Genomic DNA, 21,322 nt, shown 5'->3' on the forward strand with positions numbered 1-21,322 from the left:
GAGTATGTGGTGTGTGTGTCCGGGATTTTAATCAGTCAGTTTGCGTACTTCAAATTTCAGGGAATTTTAATACAAGGTTTTTGAACATTTATTCTTTGAAATATCGATTTGCAATTTTATATACACCTATTATTCTCTTAGTTTTGTGTGTTGGAATGGTAAGACAAGTAACATATTGTCATGTCACGCATTGTAACACTGTTCACTAAACTGCAGAATAGAGAATTTCATGGGACAGGTTCCTTACCATACGGTTTCGCAAGTTCTAATTTTTTTGGTAAATGTTAGTTGCAATGCATGTATTTTTCCTGTGTGGGTAGCCACAGCTCAATCTATTCAAAGTCGAAAAAAACTATTTTAAACGATATTGTGGTAAATTCTTCCACCCAATCACAGAGCCCACTTGTGACTGCTAATCCTTGTTTATTGTGGAATCACGATAAAACCAGTTTCGTGATAATGAATCGCACTTTCAGGTTAAATTTATATCGATTACATTAAGCCATTACATCAATACGATCTCCCAACTTTCTATAAGGCACATATCTTGGAAGCACCAAATTAACTCGATGTTGAAAGTTACTTCAATCATCTTAGATAATTATGGGTCAGCACTGAGGGGCTTACAGTCACTGAGGTGCTTACTAACTTGGACCAGTGCTGAGCTCCTGGTAGTACTTAGAACGACAGATATATCGCCTGCGATGAAGAAAAGATTACATCGTGTGCAGACGCAACTGGTAGAAAGTAGTAGCGACTACGATTGTATAGCATTACTGGCCGGGACACCATGTCTGGGGTTGTTCGACAACCTGATTCGTGTCTTGAAGCCCCTTTGGCAACATCACGTGAATAACTACGATACATCAAACACTGATACAAAAGAGAAATCGAACACCAAGAAAGAGTTGTGCGACATAGCGAAAGTTGGTAGGGGTGTTTCTACATTTGAAACGTGATGTCTATTCGAATTGCGTGCCATTGGTGCGCAGAGTGGCGCTCGTAGCGCCAATATGACAATACAAATGAGTTTTGCTTTAATTACACGCTCAACGGTCGTACCTTTGGGATTGGGCTTGGTGAATTGGTCTTCGTCAAGAATTACTGCGATGACAAAGACGCTATTATCACTACGTCACCGAGTTTCAACTTGGTCGTGGCTATGAGAAGCTGAGTGTTCCTTCTGCGATACTGCAGAAAGGCTTGGCAGGAATGTAGCCACTCTACATGTTTGCTGGCAGCGATGTTATGAGAATGTATGGTCGTATGGAAACCGGACCTCGGACGACCACTTGACACTACCAAGAGGAAAAGCCATCGCGTTTGGCGTATGGCTCTGTCGCATCGTGTTGCACCTGCACCAGCAATGTGACCAGCAGTCGGGACCACAATGACACAACGACCTGTTACAAATCGGTTACTTGAACGACAGCTCCGAGCTTCTGTAAAGTTTGGAAGGTAGGAGACGAGGTACTGGCAGAAGTACAGCTGTGAGTACCAGCTGTGAGTCGTGCTTCGGTAGCTCAGTTGGTAGAGCACTTGCCCGCGAAGGGCAAAGGTCCCGAGTTCGAGTCTCGGTCGGACACACAGTTTTAATCTGCCAGGAAGTTTCATATCAGCGCACACTCCGCTGCAGAGTGAAAATCTCATTCTAGATACCACATTGTTTTCTTAACTATAATTACTCGGTGAAGCGCACTAAACAATAGTAGGAAGACCAACGTCGACATAATTATATAGAGAATGGCGAAGGAAACTGCCCCTGGCATTGTCGAGGAAACCATTTTGGTGTCCATTTGGGTTTACAGAAAATTTGAATAACTTAATTAGGGCTATGTAATGGTATTTCGAAACTATCTCTGGACAGGTAACCTCCCTCAGATAAACTGCAGAGGCCTTACTGGAAGTCAAATACTTATCCGGGAAAGCTCAATATCTTATCATTATGGAGAGATGGTGACCCAATTATTCAAACAAACAAATAAGAATCTGTGGTACACTAAATAGAAGCAGAACATCGTCGCCATGGGACTGATATTAGCTGACAATGTGTGTAGTGTCACATTTTGAAATAATCAGAGTATAATACGTGTAATGTAAGCGCTTCGATCGTCACTGCGAAATCAATCTATAGGACAGCACTAACTTTTTACAGTATTGTACGTTGGACGTGTGGGGAAACAGAATGAGGTTCGCCGTTTTAAACAGACTAGCCCAGTATTATAGAGGATCGAAGCTGTAATCTGTATCCAGTCACAATGAATTACGTCTTTTGTGGTTTCCATGCCGTGATGGATCCCACTATAAGGCCAAAGTCGAGTACCTGTACCATCGTTGTCAATGGAGAGCTACAATATATGTGAAGCTTCTTTACACTGAGGTCACTAAAGTCATAAGAGAGGTAAACATCCAGATGGTGGTAATATCATTTGTTGTTGTTGTTGTGGTCTTCAGTCCTGAGACTGGTTTGATGCAGCTCTCCATTCTAATGTATCCTGCGCAAGCCTCTTCATCTCCCAGTACCTACTGCAGCCTACATCCTTCTGAATCTGCTTAGTGTATTCATCTCTTGGTCTCCCTCTACGACTTTTACCCTCCACGCTGCCCTCCAGTACTAAATTGGTGACCCCTTGATGCCCCATAACATGTCTTACCAAACGATCCCCTCTTCTACTCAAGTTGTGCCACAAACTCCTCTGCTCCCCAATTCTATTCAATACCTCCTCATTAGTTATAAGCCGGCTGGAGTGGCCGTGCGGTTCTTGGCACTACAGTCTGGAGCCGAGCGACCGCTCCGGTCGCAGGTTCGAATCCTGCCTCGGGCATGGATGTGTGTGATGTCCTTAGGTTAGTTAGGTTTAATTAGTTCTACGTTCTAGGCGACTAATGACCTCATAAGTTAAGTCGCATAGTGCTCAGAGCCATTTGAACCATTAGTTATATGATCTACCCATCTAATCTTCAGCATTCTTCTGTAGCACCACATTTCGAAAGCTTCTATTCTCTTCTTGTCTAAATTGTTTATCGTCCATGTTTCACTTCCATACATGGCTACACTCCATACAAATACTATCAGAAACGACTTCCTGACACTTAAATCGATACTCGATGTTAACAAATTTCTCTTCTACAGAAACGCTTTCCTTGCCATTGCCAGACTACGTTCTATATCCTTTCTACTTCAACTATCATCTTTTTTTGCCCCCCAAATAGCAGAACTTATTTACTACTTGAAGTGTCTTATTTCCTAATCTAATTCCCGCACCATCACCCGACTTAATTCGACTACATTCCATATCCTCGTTTTGCTTTTGTTGATATTCATCTTATACTCTCGTTTCAAGGCACTGTCCATTTCGTTCAACTGCTCTTCCAAGTCCTTTGCTGTCTCTGACAGAACTACAATGTCATCGGCGAACCTCAGTTTTTATTTCTTCTCCATGGATTTTAATACCTACTCCGCACTTTTCTTCCGTTTCCTTCACTGCTTGCTCAATATACAGATTGAATAGCATCGGGGAGAGGCTACAACCCTATCTCTCTCCCTTCCCAACCACTGCTTCCCTTTCACGTCCCTCGACTCCTATAACTGCCATCTGGTTTCTGTACAAATTTTAAATAGCCTTTCGCTCCCTGTATTTTACGCCTGCCACATTCAGAATTAGAAAGAGAGTATTCCTGTCAACCAGTCAACATTTTCAAAAGCTTTCTCTAAGTCTACAAATGCTAGAAGCGTAGGTTTGCCTCTCCTTAATCTTTCTTCTAAGATAAGTCGTAGGGTCAGTATTGCCTCACATGTTCCAACATTTCTACGGAATCCAAACTGATCTTCCCCGAGGTTGGCTTCTACCAGGTTTTCCATTAGTCTGTAAAGAATTCGCATTAGTATTTTGCAGCTGTGACTTATTTAACTGATAGTTCGGTAATTTTCACATCTCTCAACACCTGCTTCATTTGGGATTGGAACTATTATATTCTTCTTGAAGTCTGAGGGAATTTCGCCTGTCTCATACATCTTGCTCACCAGATGGTAGAGTTTTGTCAGGACTGGCTATCCCAAGGCTGTCAGTAGTTCTAATGGAATGTTGTCTACTTCCGGGGCCTTGTTTCGACTTAGGTCTTTCAGTGCTCTGTCAAACTCTTCACGCGTTATCATATCTCCCATTTCATCTTCATCTACCTCCTCTTCTATTTCCATAATATTGTCCTGAAGTACATCGCCCTTGTATAAACCCTCTATATACTCCTTCCACCTTTCTGCCTTCCCTTCTTTACTTTGAACTGGGTTTCCATCTGAGCTCTTGATATTCATGCAAGTGATTCTCTCTCCTCTAAAGGTCCCTTTTATTTTCCTTTAGGCAGTATCTATCTTACCCCTCGTCTGATAAGCCTCTAAATCCTTACATTTGTCCTCTAGCCATCCCTGCTTAGCCATTTTGCACTTCCTGTCGATATCATTTTTGAGACGTTTGTATTATTTTTACCTGCTTCACTTGCTGCATTTTTGTACGTATTTTCTCCTTTCATCAATTAAATTCAGTATCTCTTCTGTTACCCAAGGAGTTCTACTAGCCCTCGTCTTTTTACCCACTTGATCCTCTGCTGCCTTCAATTCATTCCTCAAAGCTACCCATTCTTCTTCTACTGTATTTCTTTCCCTTATTCTTGTCAATTGTTGCCTTATACTCTCCCTGAAACTCTGTACAACCTCTGGTTCTTTCGGTTTATCCGGGTCCCATCTCCTTAAATTCCCACCTTTTTGCAGTTTCTTCAGTTTTAATCTACAGTACATAACCAATAGATTGTGGTCAGAGTCCACTCCTGCCCCTGGAAATGTCGCACAATTTAAAATCTCTGTCTTACCATTATATAATCTATCTGAAACCTTTTAGTATCTCCAGGGTTCTTCCATGTATACAACCTTCTTTCATGATTCTTGAACCAAGTTATGCTCTGTGCATAATTCTACTGTGCATAATTCTACCAGGCGGCTTCCTCTTTCATTTCTCTGCCCCAATCCATATTCACCTACTACGTTTCCTTCTCTTCCTTTTCCTACTGTCGAATTCCAGTGACCCATGACTATTAAACTTTATCTCCGTTCACTACTTGAATAATTTCTTTTATCTCATCATACATTTCATCAACTTCCTCATCATCTGCAGAGCTAGTTGGCATATAAACTTGTACTACTGTAGTAGGTGTGGGCTTCGTGTCTATCTTGGCCACAGTAATGCGTTCACTATGCTGTTTGTAGTAGCTTACCTGCACTCCCATTTTTTTTGTTCATTATTAAACCTACTCCTGCATTACTTCTATTTGATTTTGTATTTATAACCCTGTATTCACCTCACCAAATGTCGTGATCCTGCTGCCACCAAACTTCACTAATTCACACTATATATAACTTTAACCTATCCATTTCCCTTTTTAAAGTTTCTAACCTACCTGTCCGATTAAGGGATCTGACAGTCCACGCTCCGATCGGTAGAATGACAGTTTTCTTTCTCCTGATAACGATGTACTCTTGAGAAGTCCGCGTCCGGAGATCCGAATGGGGGACTATTTTACCTCCGGAATATTTTACCCAAGAGGAAGCGATTATCATTTAATCATACAGTAAAGCTGCATACCCTTGGGAAAAATTAAGGCTGTAGTTTCCCCTTGCTTTCAGTCGTTTGCAGTACCAAAAGAGCAAGGCCGTTTTGGTTAGTGTTACAGGGCCAGATCAGTCACTCATCCAGACTGTTGCTCCTGTAACTACTGAAAAGGCTGCTGCCCCTCTTCAGGAATCACACGTTTGTCTGGCCTCTCAACAGATACCCCTCCGTTGTGGTTGCACCTACGGTACGGCTATCTGTATCGTTGAGGCACGCAAGCCTCCCCACCAACGGCAAGGTCCATGGTTCATTTACACAGCGTATAAAAGGGCGTTGGTGGAGCTATCATTTATACTCAGATGATTGATGTGAAAAGATTTCCGAAGTTATTATGGCCGCACGACGTGAATTAACAGAATCTGAACACGGAAGTTAGAGCTAGACGCACGGAACAGTCCGTTGCGGACATTGTTAGGGAATTCGGTATTCCGAGATTCACAATGTCAAGAGTGCGCCGACAATATCAAATTTCAGCCATTACCTCTCACAACGGACAACCCTGTGGGCGACTGCCTTCACTTAACGACCGAGAGCAGCGACGTCTCGTAGAGTTTTCGGCCCTAACAGACAAGCGTCAGTGCATGAAATAACAGCAAAAGTCAATGTAGGTCGTACGACGAACGTATCCATTAGGACATTGCAGTCAAATCTGGCGTTAGTGGGCTACAGCAGCAGACGACTGACGCGAGTCCCTAGACTAACAGCGTGATCTCGACTGCAGGGCCTCCGTTGGACGTATGACCAGATGGGTTGGACCGTAGACGACTGAAAAACTATGACCTATTCATACCAGTCCAAATTTCAGTTGGTGAGTGCTGATACTAGTGCCATGGACCCAAGTTTCATGAAGACTGTGTGCTAACTAGCGGTTGGTTGGTTGTTTCGGGGAAGGAGACCAGACGGCGAAGTCATCGGTCTCATCGGATTAGGGAAGGACGGGGAAGGAAGTCGGCCGTGCCCTTTGAAAGAACCATCCCGGCATTTGCCTGGAGCGATTTAGGGAAATCACGGAAAACCTAAATCAGGATGGCCGGACGCGGGATTGAACCGTCGTCCTCCCGAATGCGAGTCCAGTGTCTAACCACTGCGCCACCTCGCTCGGTGCTAACTAGTGGTTCAACCAATTAATGGTGTGGGCTATGTTTACATGGAATGGAGTGGGTCCTCTGGTCTAACTGACTGATCTTTGAAATGGTGGTGTTCGGTTGCTTGGAAACCATTTGTTCCCATTCATGGACTGCAAGTTTCCAAACGAGGATGAAGTTTTTGTGGATGGCAATGCACCATGTCACCGGGTCACAGTTGTTCGCTTCGAGTGATTGATTTTGCCACGCAGATTGTTCGACATGAATCACATCAAGTATTTATGGTACATAATCGAGATGTCGGTTCGTGTAGAAAATCCAGCACCGGCAACTCTTTCGCAATAATGGTCTGCTGTAAAGGTAGCATGGCTCGATATTTCTGCAGGGGCTTCCAACGGTTGCTGCACTAGGACGGGAAAAACAAGGTGAGACACGCTATTACAAGGAATCCCATGACTCGTATCACCTCGTTTTATATGATATATATATTGTCTTTGATCTTGACCTGTAATACCATGACATGTCCAACATCCCTGTAGGAGAGATCAATGGATGAATAAAACTACCAAAAGTAGTTTAGGCGGCGTCCGTTGTACACGACAGGAAAATTGTAATAAGGAAATGTAGAGCTGTGTAATAATTTCTTTGCGACGCACTTTTCACACGAGTTCGCTGAAGCAGAATAACGCAGCGCAGAGTACCAGCAGATATGCCACTGCTTAGACTGCAGGTCACCCGTGTCAGCAGATTACGTTTGCAGCAGTCAAGGCCGTGTCCTGCCTGCGCACACGAGTCCGTCAGGCCGCAGCGCTTTCCAGGGCTCCAGGCGGCGTGGCGAGATGTGACTCCCACGCTGCTGAAACAGGAGCTGCACATTCTGCTCAGTGGACCAGTGTCAAATCAGAAAGTCGAGATATCCATGAGTTGATATCAGAACACAATGTCTTATTAAAGAAAATTGGCGGTTTTTACTAATACTGTCGCTCCTTTGCAGTGCTCTTGAAGATTTTCATCTCCCAATTGCGCAGCGTTGAGAACGGTACATGAGCACACTTACAAAGGTGATCTGATATTCCGTCAGCTCATATTTTGTTCATTAAATGTTTGGTAAAAGTCTGTGCTGTGACGTAGAATTGAGTTATGCCCTGTTCGGGCGGAGTCAAGTCTTAAATGATCTGGTAGGTAGCAGTCTGCGTGTGTTTGCAGTTGGTGTATGGGGAGGTATCGTCGTTGAGTGACTATAGGAGGAAAGAAGTTGATTTAGAGAAAATTTATAGTTAGTGTGATTAATGACAGCTGGCTCTAAATATACAAAAATGTGAGTTAATGCAAATGAGTGGGAGAAATAAATGCTTATTGTTTTAATACAGCCTTAGTAATGTGCTACTCGACACAGTCACGTCGCTTAAGTACACTACTGGCCATTAAAACTGCTACACCAAGAAGAAATGCAGATGATAAACGGGTATTCATTGGACAAATATATTATACTAGAACTGACATGTGATTACATTTTCACGCAATTTGGGTGCATAGATCCTGAGATTTCAGTACCCAGAACAACCACCTCTGGCCGTAATAACGGCCTTGATACGCCTGGGCATTGAGTCAAACAGAGCTTAGATGCCGTGTACAGGTACAACTACCCATGCAGCTTCGACACGATACCACAGTTCATCAAGAGTAATGACTGGCGTATTGTGACGAGCCAGTTGCTCAGCCACCATTTACCAGACGTTTCCAATTGGTGAGAGATCTGTAGAATGTGCGGGCCATGGCAACACTCGAACATTTCCTGTATCCAGAAAGGCCCGTACAGGACATGCAACATGCGGTCGTGCATTATCCTCCTGAAATATAGGGTTTCGCAGAAATCGAATGAAGGGTTGAGCCACGGGTCGTAACACATCTGAAATGTAACGTCCACGTCCAAAGTGCTGCCAGCGCGAACAAGTGGTGACCAAGACGCGTAACCAATGGCACCCCATACCAACACGCCTGGTGATACGCCAGTAGGGCGATGGCGAATACACGCTTCCAATGTGCGTTCACCGTGATGTCGCCAAACACGGATGCGACCATCATGATGCTGTAAACAGAACCTGGATTCATGCGAGAAAATTATGTTTTGCGATTCGTGCACCAAGGTTCGTCGTTGAGTACACCATCGCAGGTGATCCTGTCTGTGATGCAGCGTGAAGGGTAACCGCAGCCATGGTCTCCGAGCTGATAGTCCATGCTGCTGCAAACGTCGTCGAACTGTTCGTGCAGTTGCTTGTTGTCTTGCACACGTCCCCATGTGCTGACTCAGGGATCGAGACGTGGCTGCACGATCCGTGTGATTCAGCTTCTTGGCAAAGTAATTTTTGACAATATAAAGCAGTTCCCATGCGTGTGAATTTCTAAGGGATCAAACTGCTGAGGTTATCGGACCCTAGACTTACACACTACTTAAATTAACTTACGTTACGGACAACACACCAACCATGCCCGAGGGAGGACTCGAACCTTTGGCGGGAGGGGCCGTGCAATTCGTGAGGTGGCGCCCCAAACCGCGCGGCCACTCCGCACGGCTGTAAAGCACTCTTCCGAAAACTCGATCAATATAATTCCCGATGGCTCTTTGTCATTTCAGTTTTTCCAGTGTAACATTTTACGAATTTGATCTGTTACAGCCATGCGGATAAGATGCCTGTCATCTCGACTGCTAGTGATACGAGGCCGTTGGGATCCAACACGGTGTTCCGTATTACCCCCCTGAACCCACCGATTCCATATTCTGATAACAGTCATTGGATCTCGACCAACGCGTACGGCAATGTCGCGATACGATAAACCGCAATCGCGATAGGCTACACTCCGACCTTTATCAAAGTCGGAAACGTGGTTGTACGCATTTCTCCTCCTTACACGAGGCATTACAACAACGCTTCACCGGGCAACGCCGATCAACTGTTGGTTGTGTATGAGAAATCGGTTGGACACTTTCCTCATGTCATCACTTTGTAGGTGGTGCCTTCGGCGCCAACCTTGAGTGAATGCTCTGAAACGATAATCATTTGCATATCACAGCATCTTCTTCCTGTCGGTTACATTTTGCGTCTGTAGCATGTCGTCTTCGTGGTGTAGCAGTTTTAATGGCCAGTAGTGTATCTGGGCGTGACGTTGCACAACAATATGGAACGGAATGAGCATGTAAGGACTATAGTAGTGAATGCTAATGTTCGATTTCGGTTTACTGGAGAATTTCAGGAAAGTGCGGTTCCGAAGAGATCGCATACAGGACGAAAGTGCAACCAATTGTATTGTTTGGAATCCGCCCCAGTTCAGATTAAAGGTAGAAATCGAAGCAGTTCAGAGGCGGGTTGCTGGATTTGTTACCGGTATGTTCGAACAATGCGGAGATGCTTCTGGAACTCTAATGGTAATCATTGGAGGGTAGGCGACGCTCTTTTTGAGGAGCACTATTGAGAAAATATTGAGAACCAGCATTTGAGGCTGACCGAGGAAGGATTCTACCGCAGCCAGGGTACATTTCACAAAAAAAAAAAAAAAAAAAAATGGTGAAAATAAGGCTAGAGAGATCGGGCTTCTTACTAGACAATCGCTTTCCATCGTTCTATTTGATTGCTTCCCCTCGCTCTATTTGCAACTGTAGCAGGAAGGGAAATGACTAGTAGTGGTGCAGGCTACTCTGCACAACGCACCACACGGTGTTTTGTGGGGTATGTATGCATATGCAGAACACCTTTATCGCTTTTAAGACACTTTTGCTTCTTACTTCCGATTGTCTCTTGCTGAGCAAGATATCAAAATATGAGGAAGTTCCACAGCATCTGGGTCTGGGTTACTGGCCACAGATATCTGTAACTAATTCTCATAATGAACATCTAATGTAGAAGAGTGTTGTGACGACAGGAAAACATACGGGTGGTGTGTACAAAGTAATTTATTTCGTGGTTGTTGCTATGGTAACAGTACTATGAAGAATTAACTGTCTAAATCCCAACAATTAGAGACTGTATACCAGACCGGAACTAGATTCTGTAAACTTGTCTCTTGCTGGCGATTTCCTTACTGAATGGGCTATCAGTCACGACGTAAGAATCGCCCCTTCAGCATCAGTTCTGCCAGTATCCGTCTTCTACATACCAAACTTCAAAGAAGCCCTCTTACTACCTTACAGACCTCGTGGGAGCAGCAGTCCTTAATGTGCGGGTGTTGTGAATCACTGTGGAATTTACAAAGTCAGAATTGCGAAAGTCGTTCGATGAACCCTCTGACAGGCACTTAAATGTGATTTGCTGAGTATCCATGTAGATGTTGAAGGGCGGTACTAACAAAAGTAATGGGATGAATCTGGCCTCTGAATCGAATCGGAAAAAGTGTCACATGGCGATGTTCTTCGTACCTCAAGGACTAGAACTGTTCTATATTCCAACATTGCATTGGAATAAACGTGATTTGTCACACCAATCATCCATTATTATTAATGAATATATTTTAATTTTCTTAGTTTATTGACTAAATTTCAAATGAAGTGAATGTAACAAATGGTTTTGTTTTTCAACTGTCCAGATTGTTATACATTTAAGTGCTAAAATACATTCCAATGCTGTCTGTATCAGTGATGACCAAAACCATATATTAATTAAAAACAAAGGAAATTGCCCTTCAAAATCGAAACTATCGGTTCGAGACGCAGTCCGGTACACACGATTAATATGCCAGGAATTGTCAGACAGCCACTTGTTGACAGTTATCATAGGACACAGTTATAATCTTCTGGGACCTCTCAAAACGGCATACGTACTGCTAAAAGTTATTCTGTTCCAACTACAAAGTGCCTCATCTTCAATATTTGTGATCCCTGTTTGTTGACACCAAGAGTTCATCACAGAAATTTTGGACTGGATGTGGTTGGAACTCAGGAACAGACATTCTGCCTTCAACCAAACGAGCGTTCATTGAGTATTCGTGGTTGCTATTAGAAACTGAATGTGAGGCTGCTATAAGTTACCTGATTGCGTTCAATGTGTCATTATTAATTAATACATGTCATTTTATTTGAATGGGATGTTATCAGGATTCTAAACTGAAACGAAATTCTTTGTATTGAATGGCTATTATCTGTATGTCGCACCCTGATGTTTATGAGCACAAATAGCCAATTTGATTTCCAGCGCACCGTATCTCCCTCTTAACGCCCGCTGACGAGTTCGCTTGTTCACTCTGCTGGAACGAAAGAGCGTTACTGGGTTTCTATTCATTTTCGCTCCTGGCGTAAAATGAACGTGCTGAGCAACGAAGGACGAAGGAAAACGCATTCAAACACATGCAGGCTTAATTTCTAAAATTTTAGGTGTCGGAAGGCACCTCTTCAGCCATAGAATACGCTTCCCTCCTGCTTCCCTTCCGCCTTCCATCTCCACTCCCTAAGCATAAAGAATCACAAGTTTCGATTTTGTTACAACTCATTAACAGCTACTATGAGAAATTATTGTTACTAATATTACTCCGAAATTTAGATTTTCAAAAGATAATTTCTTATAATCAAAACAACATATCTACAATGTTTAATATGAACAGCAGTTGTTACCCTTTGTCCTTGGTGTCAATTTGAAGTCTATTTCTGGTAGATACCTAGCGGCACAAGTTGTAGTATTCCGTATTATGACATCAGCCGCAACGTTCAGACAGTTTCACTGTAGCTGCTCGGTCAACGTGTGTGCAGTATTTTTTTCCCCATGAGGGTTTTCGATAGCCCTAAGCCCCCCCCCCCCCCCCCCTATCGCGATCCATAAACATGAAAGGAGCATACGCTAACGTCACCTTTCATCATTTATGGGGATGTAAAACACACGTGGTCTAGGGGTGGCCGGCACGGCAGCTCAGCGTGTTCGATCAGAGAGGCGCTGGCCCTCTGTGATAAAAAAACTGACAAAAGGAATCAAAGATCAATTTGAACGTATATCCTATGACGTCCTCCCAGACCAAACGCAACGAACATTACCGAAAAAAAAGAAAGAGGTCCACGGTCACTGGTTCAAATACCACCGCAGTTAAAATTTTGATTAAAAATCAGTATTGGCGGCCGAAGACTTCCGGCATAAGAAGTCACACTCATTATGCCAGCGGCCTTGTCAATGAGGGCGTAGGAGCGGACAGAGGTTCAGGGCAATCTCATGCCTTAGGGGTGGGAAACTGCCCCTAAAGGCGGAAGAATCAGCAATTACCAACGGCATGAGGATGCAGAAGGCAATGCAAACCTCTGCACTAAAGACACGGAATGTGTATCCTGAGGACATGTCACCTGTAATTGAAGATGTGTCATGATAATCTCTCCATTGGAAAAGATTCCGGAATACTCCCCCCTTCGGATCTCCGGGAGGGGACTGCCAAGTGGGAGGTTACAATGAGAAAATTATTGAGTAATCAACGGAAAGGTAACGTTGTACTAGTCGGGGCGTGGAATGTCAGAAGCTTGAATGAGGTAGGGAAACTAGAAACTCTGAAAGGAGAAATGCAAAGGCTCACTCCAGATATAGTAGGGGTCAGTGAAGTGAAGTGGAAAGAAGACCAGGATTTCTGGTTAGATGAGTATAAGGTAATATCAACAGCGGCAGAAAATAGTATTACAGGAGTAGGATTCGTTATGAATAGGAAGGTAGGGCTGAGAGTGCGCTTATTTGAACAGTTCAATGACGCGGTCGGTCTTATCAGAATCGACAGCAAAACATCACCGACAACGATAGTGCAGGTATACATGCCGACGTCGAAAGCTGAAGTTGAACAGATAGAGAAAGTGTATGAGGATATTGAAAGGGTAATGCAGTATGTAAAGGGGGACGAAAATTTAATAGTTATGGGGGACTGGAATGCAGTTATATCGGAATGAGCAGAAGAAAAGGTTACAGGAGAAAATAGGCATAGGACAAGGAATGAGAGAGGAGAATGACTAAATGAGTTCTGTAACGAGTTTTAGCCAGTAACGGGGAATATTCCGTTCGCAAGAGGAGGAGGTATACTTGGAAAACGCTGGATGATACGGGCAGATTTCAATTACATTAAGTCATGGTCAGACAGCGATTCCGAAATCAGATAGTGGATTGTAAGGCGTACCCAGGAGCAGATATAGACACACATTACTATATAGTAGTGATGAAGAGTAGGCTGAAGTTTTAGACATTAGTCAGGAAGAATCAATACGCAAAGATGCTAGATATGGAAGTGCTAAGGAATGACGCGATACGCTTGAAGTTCTCTAAGGCTATAGATATAGCATTCAGAAATGGCTCAGTAGACAGTACAGTTGAAGAGGAATGGACATCTCTAAAGAGAGCCATCACAGAAGTGGGGGAAGGAAACATAGGTACAAAGAAGGTAACTCCGAAGAAACCATGGGTAACAGAAGAAATACTTCAGTTGATTGATGAAAGGAGGAAGTACAAAAATGTTGCGGGAACTTAGGAATACAGAGATACAAGTCGCCGAAGAATGAAATAAATTGGAAGTGCAGGGAAACTAAGACGAAGTGGCTGCAGGAAAAATGTGAAGACATCGAAAAGAAATGATGATCGGAAGGAGAGACGCAGCATACAGGAAAGTCGAGACAACCTTCGGTGACATTAAAAGCAAGTGTGGTAACATTAAGAGTGCTAAGGGAATTCCATTGTTAAATGCAGAGAAGATAGCGGATAGATGGAAAGAATACATTGAAAGCTACTATCAGCAGGAAGATTTGTCTGATGTGGTAGATGATGAAACAGGAGTCAATCTAGGTGATATAGGGGATCCAGTATTAGAATCATATTTTAAAAGAGCTTTGGAGTACTTAAGGTCAAATAAGGGAGGGGATACATAAAATTCCAACAGATTTGGAAATAAATGACTTTATAAAATGACTATTCACGTTGGTGTGTAGAATGTATGAATCTGGCGACATAACACCTGACTTTCAGAAAAGCTTCAACCATACAATTCCGAAGATGGCTAGAGTTGGCAAGTGCGAGGATTATCGCAAAAGTGGTTTAACAAGTCATGAACCCAAGTAGCTTACGTGAATAATATACAGAAGAAAATTGAGGATGCTCTAGATGACGATTAGTTTGGCTTTAGGAAGGGTCAAGGCACAAGAGAAGCGATTCTGACGTTGCGGTTAATAATGGAAGCAAGACAAAAGATAAATCAAGACACTTTCTTAGATTTTGTCGACCTGGAAAAAGCGTTCAACAACGTAAAATGCTGCAAGATGTTCGAAATCCGGAAAAAAGTAGGTGTTAGCTATAGGGAGTGATGAATCATATACAATATGTATAACAGCCAAGAGAGAATAATAAGAGTGAACGACTAAGGACGAAGCCCTCGTATTAAAAAGGGTGTAAGAGAAGGATGTAGTCTTTCGTCCCTACTGTTCAATCTGTACATCGAAGAAGCAATGATGGAAATAAAAGAAAGGATCAGGAACGGAATTAACATTCAAGATGAAAGGGTATCAATGATACGATTCGCTGATGACATTGCTATCCTGAGTGGAAGTGAATAAGGATTACATGATCTGCTGAATGGAATGAACACTCTAATGAGTACAGACTATAGATTGAGAATAAATCGAAGGAAGACCTAGGTAATGAGAAGTAGTAGAAATGAAAACAGCGACAAACTTAATTTCAGGATCGATGGTCACGAAGTGTACGAATGTAAGGGATTGTGCTGCCAAGGCACTAAAATAACGATTTACGGACGGAGCAAGGAGGACATCATAAGCAGACTAGCAATGCAAAAATATATTACGACACTTTGGGCCAAAAAGAAGTGAAATACGAAAATTTCGGAGGTCGGCCGATACTTTATATCAGGGCTGCTTTCCGTTACTACAGATTGACGACTTGTAGACCTATGAAGTGATACTGGGAGGCTGAGAACGTAGATTTTTTTCAAGTAAAAACTGCAGATCCAATGATTCAGATGCATCAAATGAACAGAAAGCAGAATCTGATACATATGACGATGACCTATCTCCCACACAACGTAAGCATGAACCATTCTGCCTCAGTTCTTGAACCAATGGGCGCACAATCCACTGTACGGCTGTCTTTCTTCTATCCTTTAGGTATCTGATTTACGGACTGAACATTCGGATTTGAACGTCCCTCCTGGCTATGAGCCACAAATGTGTGCAATGTAGGATGGGGACTTCGACATGGATGAGGAAGGCAGGGCGGGGGAGTTAACGATTAGCTAACTGATATAAAAAGTGGGGCAACTTACGACCGTTATAACATTATGAGCCGCACATCACGTGTTTAGATTCCTGTATTTTACTGCTTAACAAGACTGTAAACGACAGTGTTGTCTTTCCTTGCTGTATAGCTATTACCGTCCATATGTTAGACTGAGATTGGTTGGAAGGCACTTTAGGAAGTGTCGTGCACTCACAAAGCAGTTTGCTTGTATAACATTCGTTAGAACACTACCTAAATATTACTTGTGATAAGACTGGTCTGATGCGGGGCCACCAAGAATTCCTTCACTCAGTCAAGCTTCTCACCCCGGTGTAGCACTTGCAACACACGTCGTCAATTATTTGATGGTAGATACACTCCTGGAAATTGAAATAAGAACACCGTGACTTCATTGTCCCAGGAAGGGGAAACTTTATTGACACATTCCTGGGGTCAGATACATCACATGATCACACTGACAGAACCACAGGCACATAGACACAGGCAACAGAGCATGCACAATGTCGGCACTAGTACAGTGTATATCCACCTTTCGCAGCAATGCAGGCTGCTATTCTCCCATGGAGACGATCGTAGAGATGCTGGATGTAGTCCTGTGGAACGGCTTGCCATGCCATTTCCACCTGGCGCCTCAGTTGGACCAGCGTTCGTGCTGGACGTGCAGACCGCGTGAGACGACGCTTCATCCAGTCCCAAACATGCTCAATGGGGAACAGATCCGGAGATCTTGCTGGCCAGGGTAGTTGACTTACACCTTCTAGAGCACGTTGGGTGGTACGGGATACATGCGGACGTGCATTGTCCTGTTGGAACAGCAAGTTCCCTTGCCGGTCTAGGAATGGTAGAACGATGGGTTCGATGACGGTTTGTATGTACCGTGCACTATTCAGTGTCCCCTCGACGATCACCAGTGGTGTACGGCCAGTGTAGGAGATCGCTCCCCACACCATGATGCCGGGTGTTGGCCCTGTGTGCCTCGGTCGTATGCAGTCCTGATTGTGGCGCTCACCTGCACGGCGCCAAACACGCATACGACCATCATTGGCACCAAGGCAGAAGCGACTCTCATCGCTGAAGACGACACGTCTCCATTCGTCCCTCCATTCACGCCTGTCGCGACACCACTGGAGGCGGGCTGCACGATGTTGGGGCGTGAGCGGAAGACGGCCTAACGGTGTGCGGGACCGTAGCCCAGCTTCATGGAGACGGTTGCGAATGGTCCTCGCCGATACCCCAGGAGCAACAGTGTCCCTAATTTGCTGGGAAGTGGCGGTGCGGTCCCCTACGGCACTGCGTAGGATCCTACGGTCTTGGCGTGCATCCGTGCGTCGCTGCGGTCCGGTCCCAGGTCGACGGGCACGTGCACCTTCCGCCGACCACTGGCGACAACATCGATGTACTGTGGAGACCTCACGCCCCACGTGTTGAGCAATTCGGCGGTACGTCCACCCGGCCTCCCGCATGCCCACTATACGCCCTCGCTCAAAGTCCGTCAACTGCACATACGGTTCACGTCCACGCTGTCGCGGCATGCTACCAGTGTTAAAGACTGCGATGGAGCTCCGTATGCCACGGCAAACTGGCTGACACTGACGGTGGCGGTGCACAAATGCTGCGCAGCTAGCGCCATTCGACGGCCAACACCGCGGTTCCTGGTGTGTCCGCTGTGCCGTGCGTGTGATCATTGCTTGTACAGCCCTCTCGCAGTGTCCGGAGCAAGTATGGTGGGTCTGACACACCGGTGTCAATGTGTTCTTTTTTCCATTTCCAGGAGTGTATATTACAATTATTGCCTTCCTCAAAAGCTTTTATCCTCTACAGCTACCTCTAGTACGAGAGATGTTAGTTCCTCATACTTAAACAGACGTCCTATCGTCGTGTCCCTTTTTCTTATCAGTGTTTTCCATATATTCCTTTCCGCTCCAAACGCACATTTTCCGAGATTTCTTCCTCAAATTAAAGCGTATGTTTGATACTAGCAAACTTCTCTTGGTCACGAATACACTTTTTGCCAGTGCTAGTCTACTTTTTATGTCCTCCTTGCTCCACCCTTCGTAGGTTATTACGTTAGGATGATGATGCGTAGGTATCAGAATTCATTAATTTCGTCTACTTTGTGATCCCCAATTGCGATATTAATTTTCTCGGAATTCTTATTTCAGCTATTTCTCATTAAATAAGTCTGCCTTCGATTTTCTGTCAGTCAATAATCAGTACTCATAAGATTGTTCATTCCATTCAACCGATCCTGTTTTTGTTCTCTAGTTTCACTAAGGATAGCAATGTCATCAACGGATCTTACGTTTGATTTAATTTCACCTTCAATTTTAATCCGTCATTGCTTTTTCTATGTACATATTGAAAAGTAGGAGCGGAAGACGACATCCCTTTCATACTCCTTTTCAGTCCAAGCATTTCGTTAATTTCTTCTTCGCCTTATGGTTCCCTCTTAGTTCCCGTTCATAATGTATATCATTTTCTGTACCCTCACCTTTTCTCAGACTTTCAATCTAGCATCATTTTACACTGCCGAACTCTTTTTCCAGATCGACTAATCTTTGAACGCATCTTGATTTTTCTGAAGTCTTGCTTGCATTATAAACCACAACGTCAGAACTGCCTCTCAAGTGCCTTTACCTTTGTTAAAGCCAAACTGATCGTCATCTAACACATCCTCAGGTCTCTTTTCCATTCTTCTGCATATTATTCTTGTCAGCAAAATAGAATCATGAACGGCTATGCCGATAGTACGATGATTCTCGCACTTTTCGTTTCTTGCTGACGCCACAATTTTGTGGAAGATGTTTTTCCGAAAGACTGACGGTATATCACCAGCCTCATGCATTCTAGAAACCAACGTGACAAGTTCTGTTGCCGCTTCGCCGATTGATTTTAGAAATTCTGATGTTACCGGTCCCTTCTGCCTTATTTGATCTTATACCACCATACCTCTTTTAAATTCCGATTTAAATACTGAAACCCCTAACTGTTCCGTGTCGAATCCTGTCGATTCATCTGTCGTGGCATCAGACAATTCCTCCTTCTCATAGAAGCCTTCGGTGTATTCTTTCCACCTATCCGCTCTCTCCTCTGCATTTAACAGTGGAATTCCCATTCCACACTTAATGCTACTGTCCTTGCTTTTTATTTCACCGAAGATTGTGTTGACTTTACTGTACGCTGAGTCAGTCCTCACGACAATCATTTCTTTTAGGAGGTCTTCACATCTATGCTGCTGCAATTTCGCCTTTACTTCCCTCCACTTTCTATGTATTTCTGTATTCCTGAATATCCCCGATCGTTTTTTGTACTTCCTCCTTTAGTCGATCAGCTTAAGTAATTCTTCTGTTACCCACGGTTTCTTCGCAGTTACCTTCCTTGTACCCCCTTTTTTCTTTCCAAATTCTGTGAAAACTCTTCATGTGGATTCCTACTGAGCTATACATTATCTCAGCATCTACAGTGCCAGATAACTTCACACGTCTTCGTTCCGTAGTACTCTCGCATTCCACTTCTTTGCGGATTGATTCCTCCAGTCTAGTATCTTAAACTTCATCCTACTCTTCATCATTACCAAACGGTGATCAGAGTCTACACCTGCTGCTAGATGCACTTAACAAAGTAATATCTGGAATCCGTACGAGATATGAGTGAGAGGAAATAGTGAGAATTCAAAGGGGAATAGCGCGTTTCGTTAGAGGTTTATTTAGGAAGTTGGAAAGCATCACAAGTATGTCCATTCAACTGCAGTCACAGACATTGAAAGAGCGACATTGTGAATCACTGTGAGACTTACTATTACACTTCCTACTGTATATCTCCGTAAAAGAGTCAACCATTATATTTCTTACTCCTCGGTGTATCTCGCAAATAGCCCATGGATGTAGTGTTGGTTTTGAGCACACCGGGTGATCAAAAAGTCAGTGTAAATTTGAAAACTTAATAAACCACGGAATAATGTAAACAGAGAGGTAAAAATTGACACACATGGTTGGAATGACATGGGGTTTTATTAGAACAAAAGAAACAAAGTATTTCTAAACACGTGAAACATCTCTTGCGCGCCTCGTTTGGTGATGATCGTGTGCTCAGCCGCCACTTTCGCCATGCTTGGCCTCCCAGGCCCCCAGACCTCAGTCCGAGCGATTATTGGCTTTGGGGTTACCTGAAGTCGCAAGTGTATCGTGATCGACCGACATCTCTAAGGATGCTGAAAGACAACATCCGACGTCAATGCCTCACCATAACTCCGGACATGCTTTACAGTGCTGTTCACAACATTATTCCTCGACTACAGCTATTGTTGAGGAATGATGGTGGACATATCGAGCATTTCCTGTAAAGAACATCGTCTTTGCTTTGTCTTACTTTGTTATGCTAATTATTGCTATTCTGATCAGATGAAGCGCTATCTGTCGGACATTTTTTGAACGTTTGTATTTTTCGGTTCTAATAAAACCCCATGTCATTCCAAGCATGTGTGTCAATTGGTACCTCTCTAACTACATTATTCCGTGATTTATTCAGTTTTCAAATTTATACTGACTTTTTGATCACGCGGTACTTCTCGCTAACCGCTCGCGATTGCATTAGGATGGTCTGCACAAAGTGCACTCCGACAGACACTCGAAGGTGTCTTACTTACATGGAGATAGCAGCCTTATAGTTATGACCCTAACCGGTGGGCTGTCTCTAAGATAACACCAACACCCGCAACATGTCGAGCCCAACGGCACAACACAGAGCGGAAGATGGGAGAGTGGTAGAGAGTGCGTGCCAGTCTTGGGGTGGATGGCCGACCCCCATGAACGGCGAGAGCTCACACGTCTATTGAGAGAACCGGAGGGGGCGAGGAAGGGAATTCAATTTCGACTGATGCCACTCGTAAAAAGAAAGGGCGGCAGGCGGCGGCCGGCCGTGTATCTGATATTACATCACTGGCCGGGCAGAGGCGGCCGAGTTACGACGCGGATCCCGCCCGCACAGTGGCCGGGCGCGGCGGGCAGCGCGCACAGTGCCAGCCCGCGTCTGGGCGGCCGCTTTACAGCTCGTCCAGGCCGCGGCGGCGCCCGCTGGCAGCCTTTCATTTGCGCCGCGGATTCCCCTCTCACCGATATTAGTAATTTTCTCCAGCCTGGAACCGCGGTACCTCCCACTGACGCGCTAGCGCGTAAGAGCCACGTCCTTCTCATGCACTCGCTGTATTGCCAGTGAGTGCAGCTCGCGTCAGCTCTGAGTGGCTGAAGCTAAGGAGCTTACTGCAGAACTTTTATGAGCACAAGAATTCGCCAAAGGGTAGTGAATTAATTTTGCTGACCACATGAAACACTGT

At 44.2% G+C, this 21,322-nt stretch overlaps 1 protein-coding gene across 1 annotated transcript in view; it reads right to left on the bottom strand.

Annotated features, from left to right (window-relative positions):
* Positions 1–21,077, bottom strand: part of LOC124570417 (inter-alpha-trypsin inhibitor heavy chain H4-like) — a 167,050-nt gene extending 145,973 nt beyond the window's left edge. Inside the window, exon 1 of the mRNA XM_047131107.1 lies at positions 20,929–21,077. Coding sequence (XP_046987063.1) covers positions 20,929–21,077 — 149 coding nt within the window. The remainder of the gene's footprint in view (positions 1–20,928) is intronic.
* Between the last annotated feature and the right edge of the window lie 245 nt (positions 21,078–21,322).

This window comes from Schistocerca americana, chromosome 1 (genome assembly GCF_021461395.2).
Source record: "Schistocerca americana isolate TAMUIC-IGC-003095 chromosome 1, iqSchAmer2.1, whole genome shotgun sequence".
Classification (NCBI taxonomy): domain Eukaryota; kingdom Metazoa; phylum Arthropoda; class Insecta; order Orthoptera; family Acrididae; genus Schistocerca; species Schistocerca americana.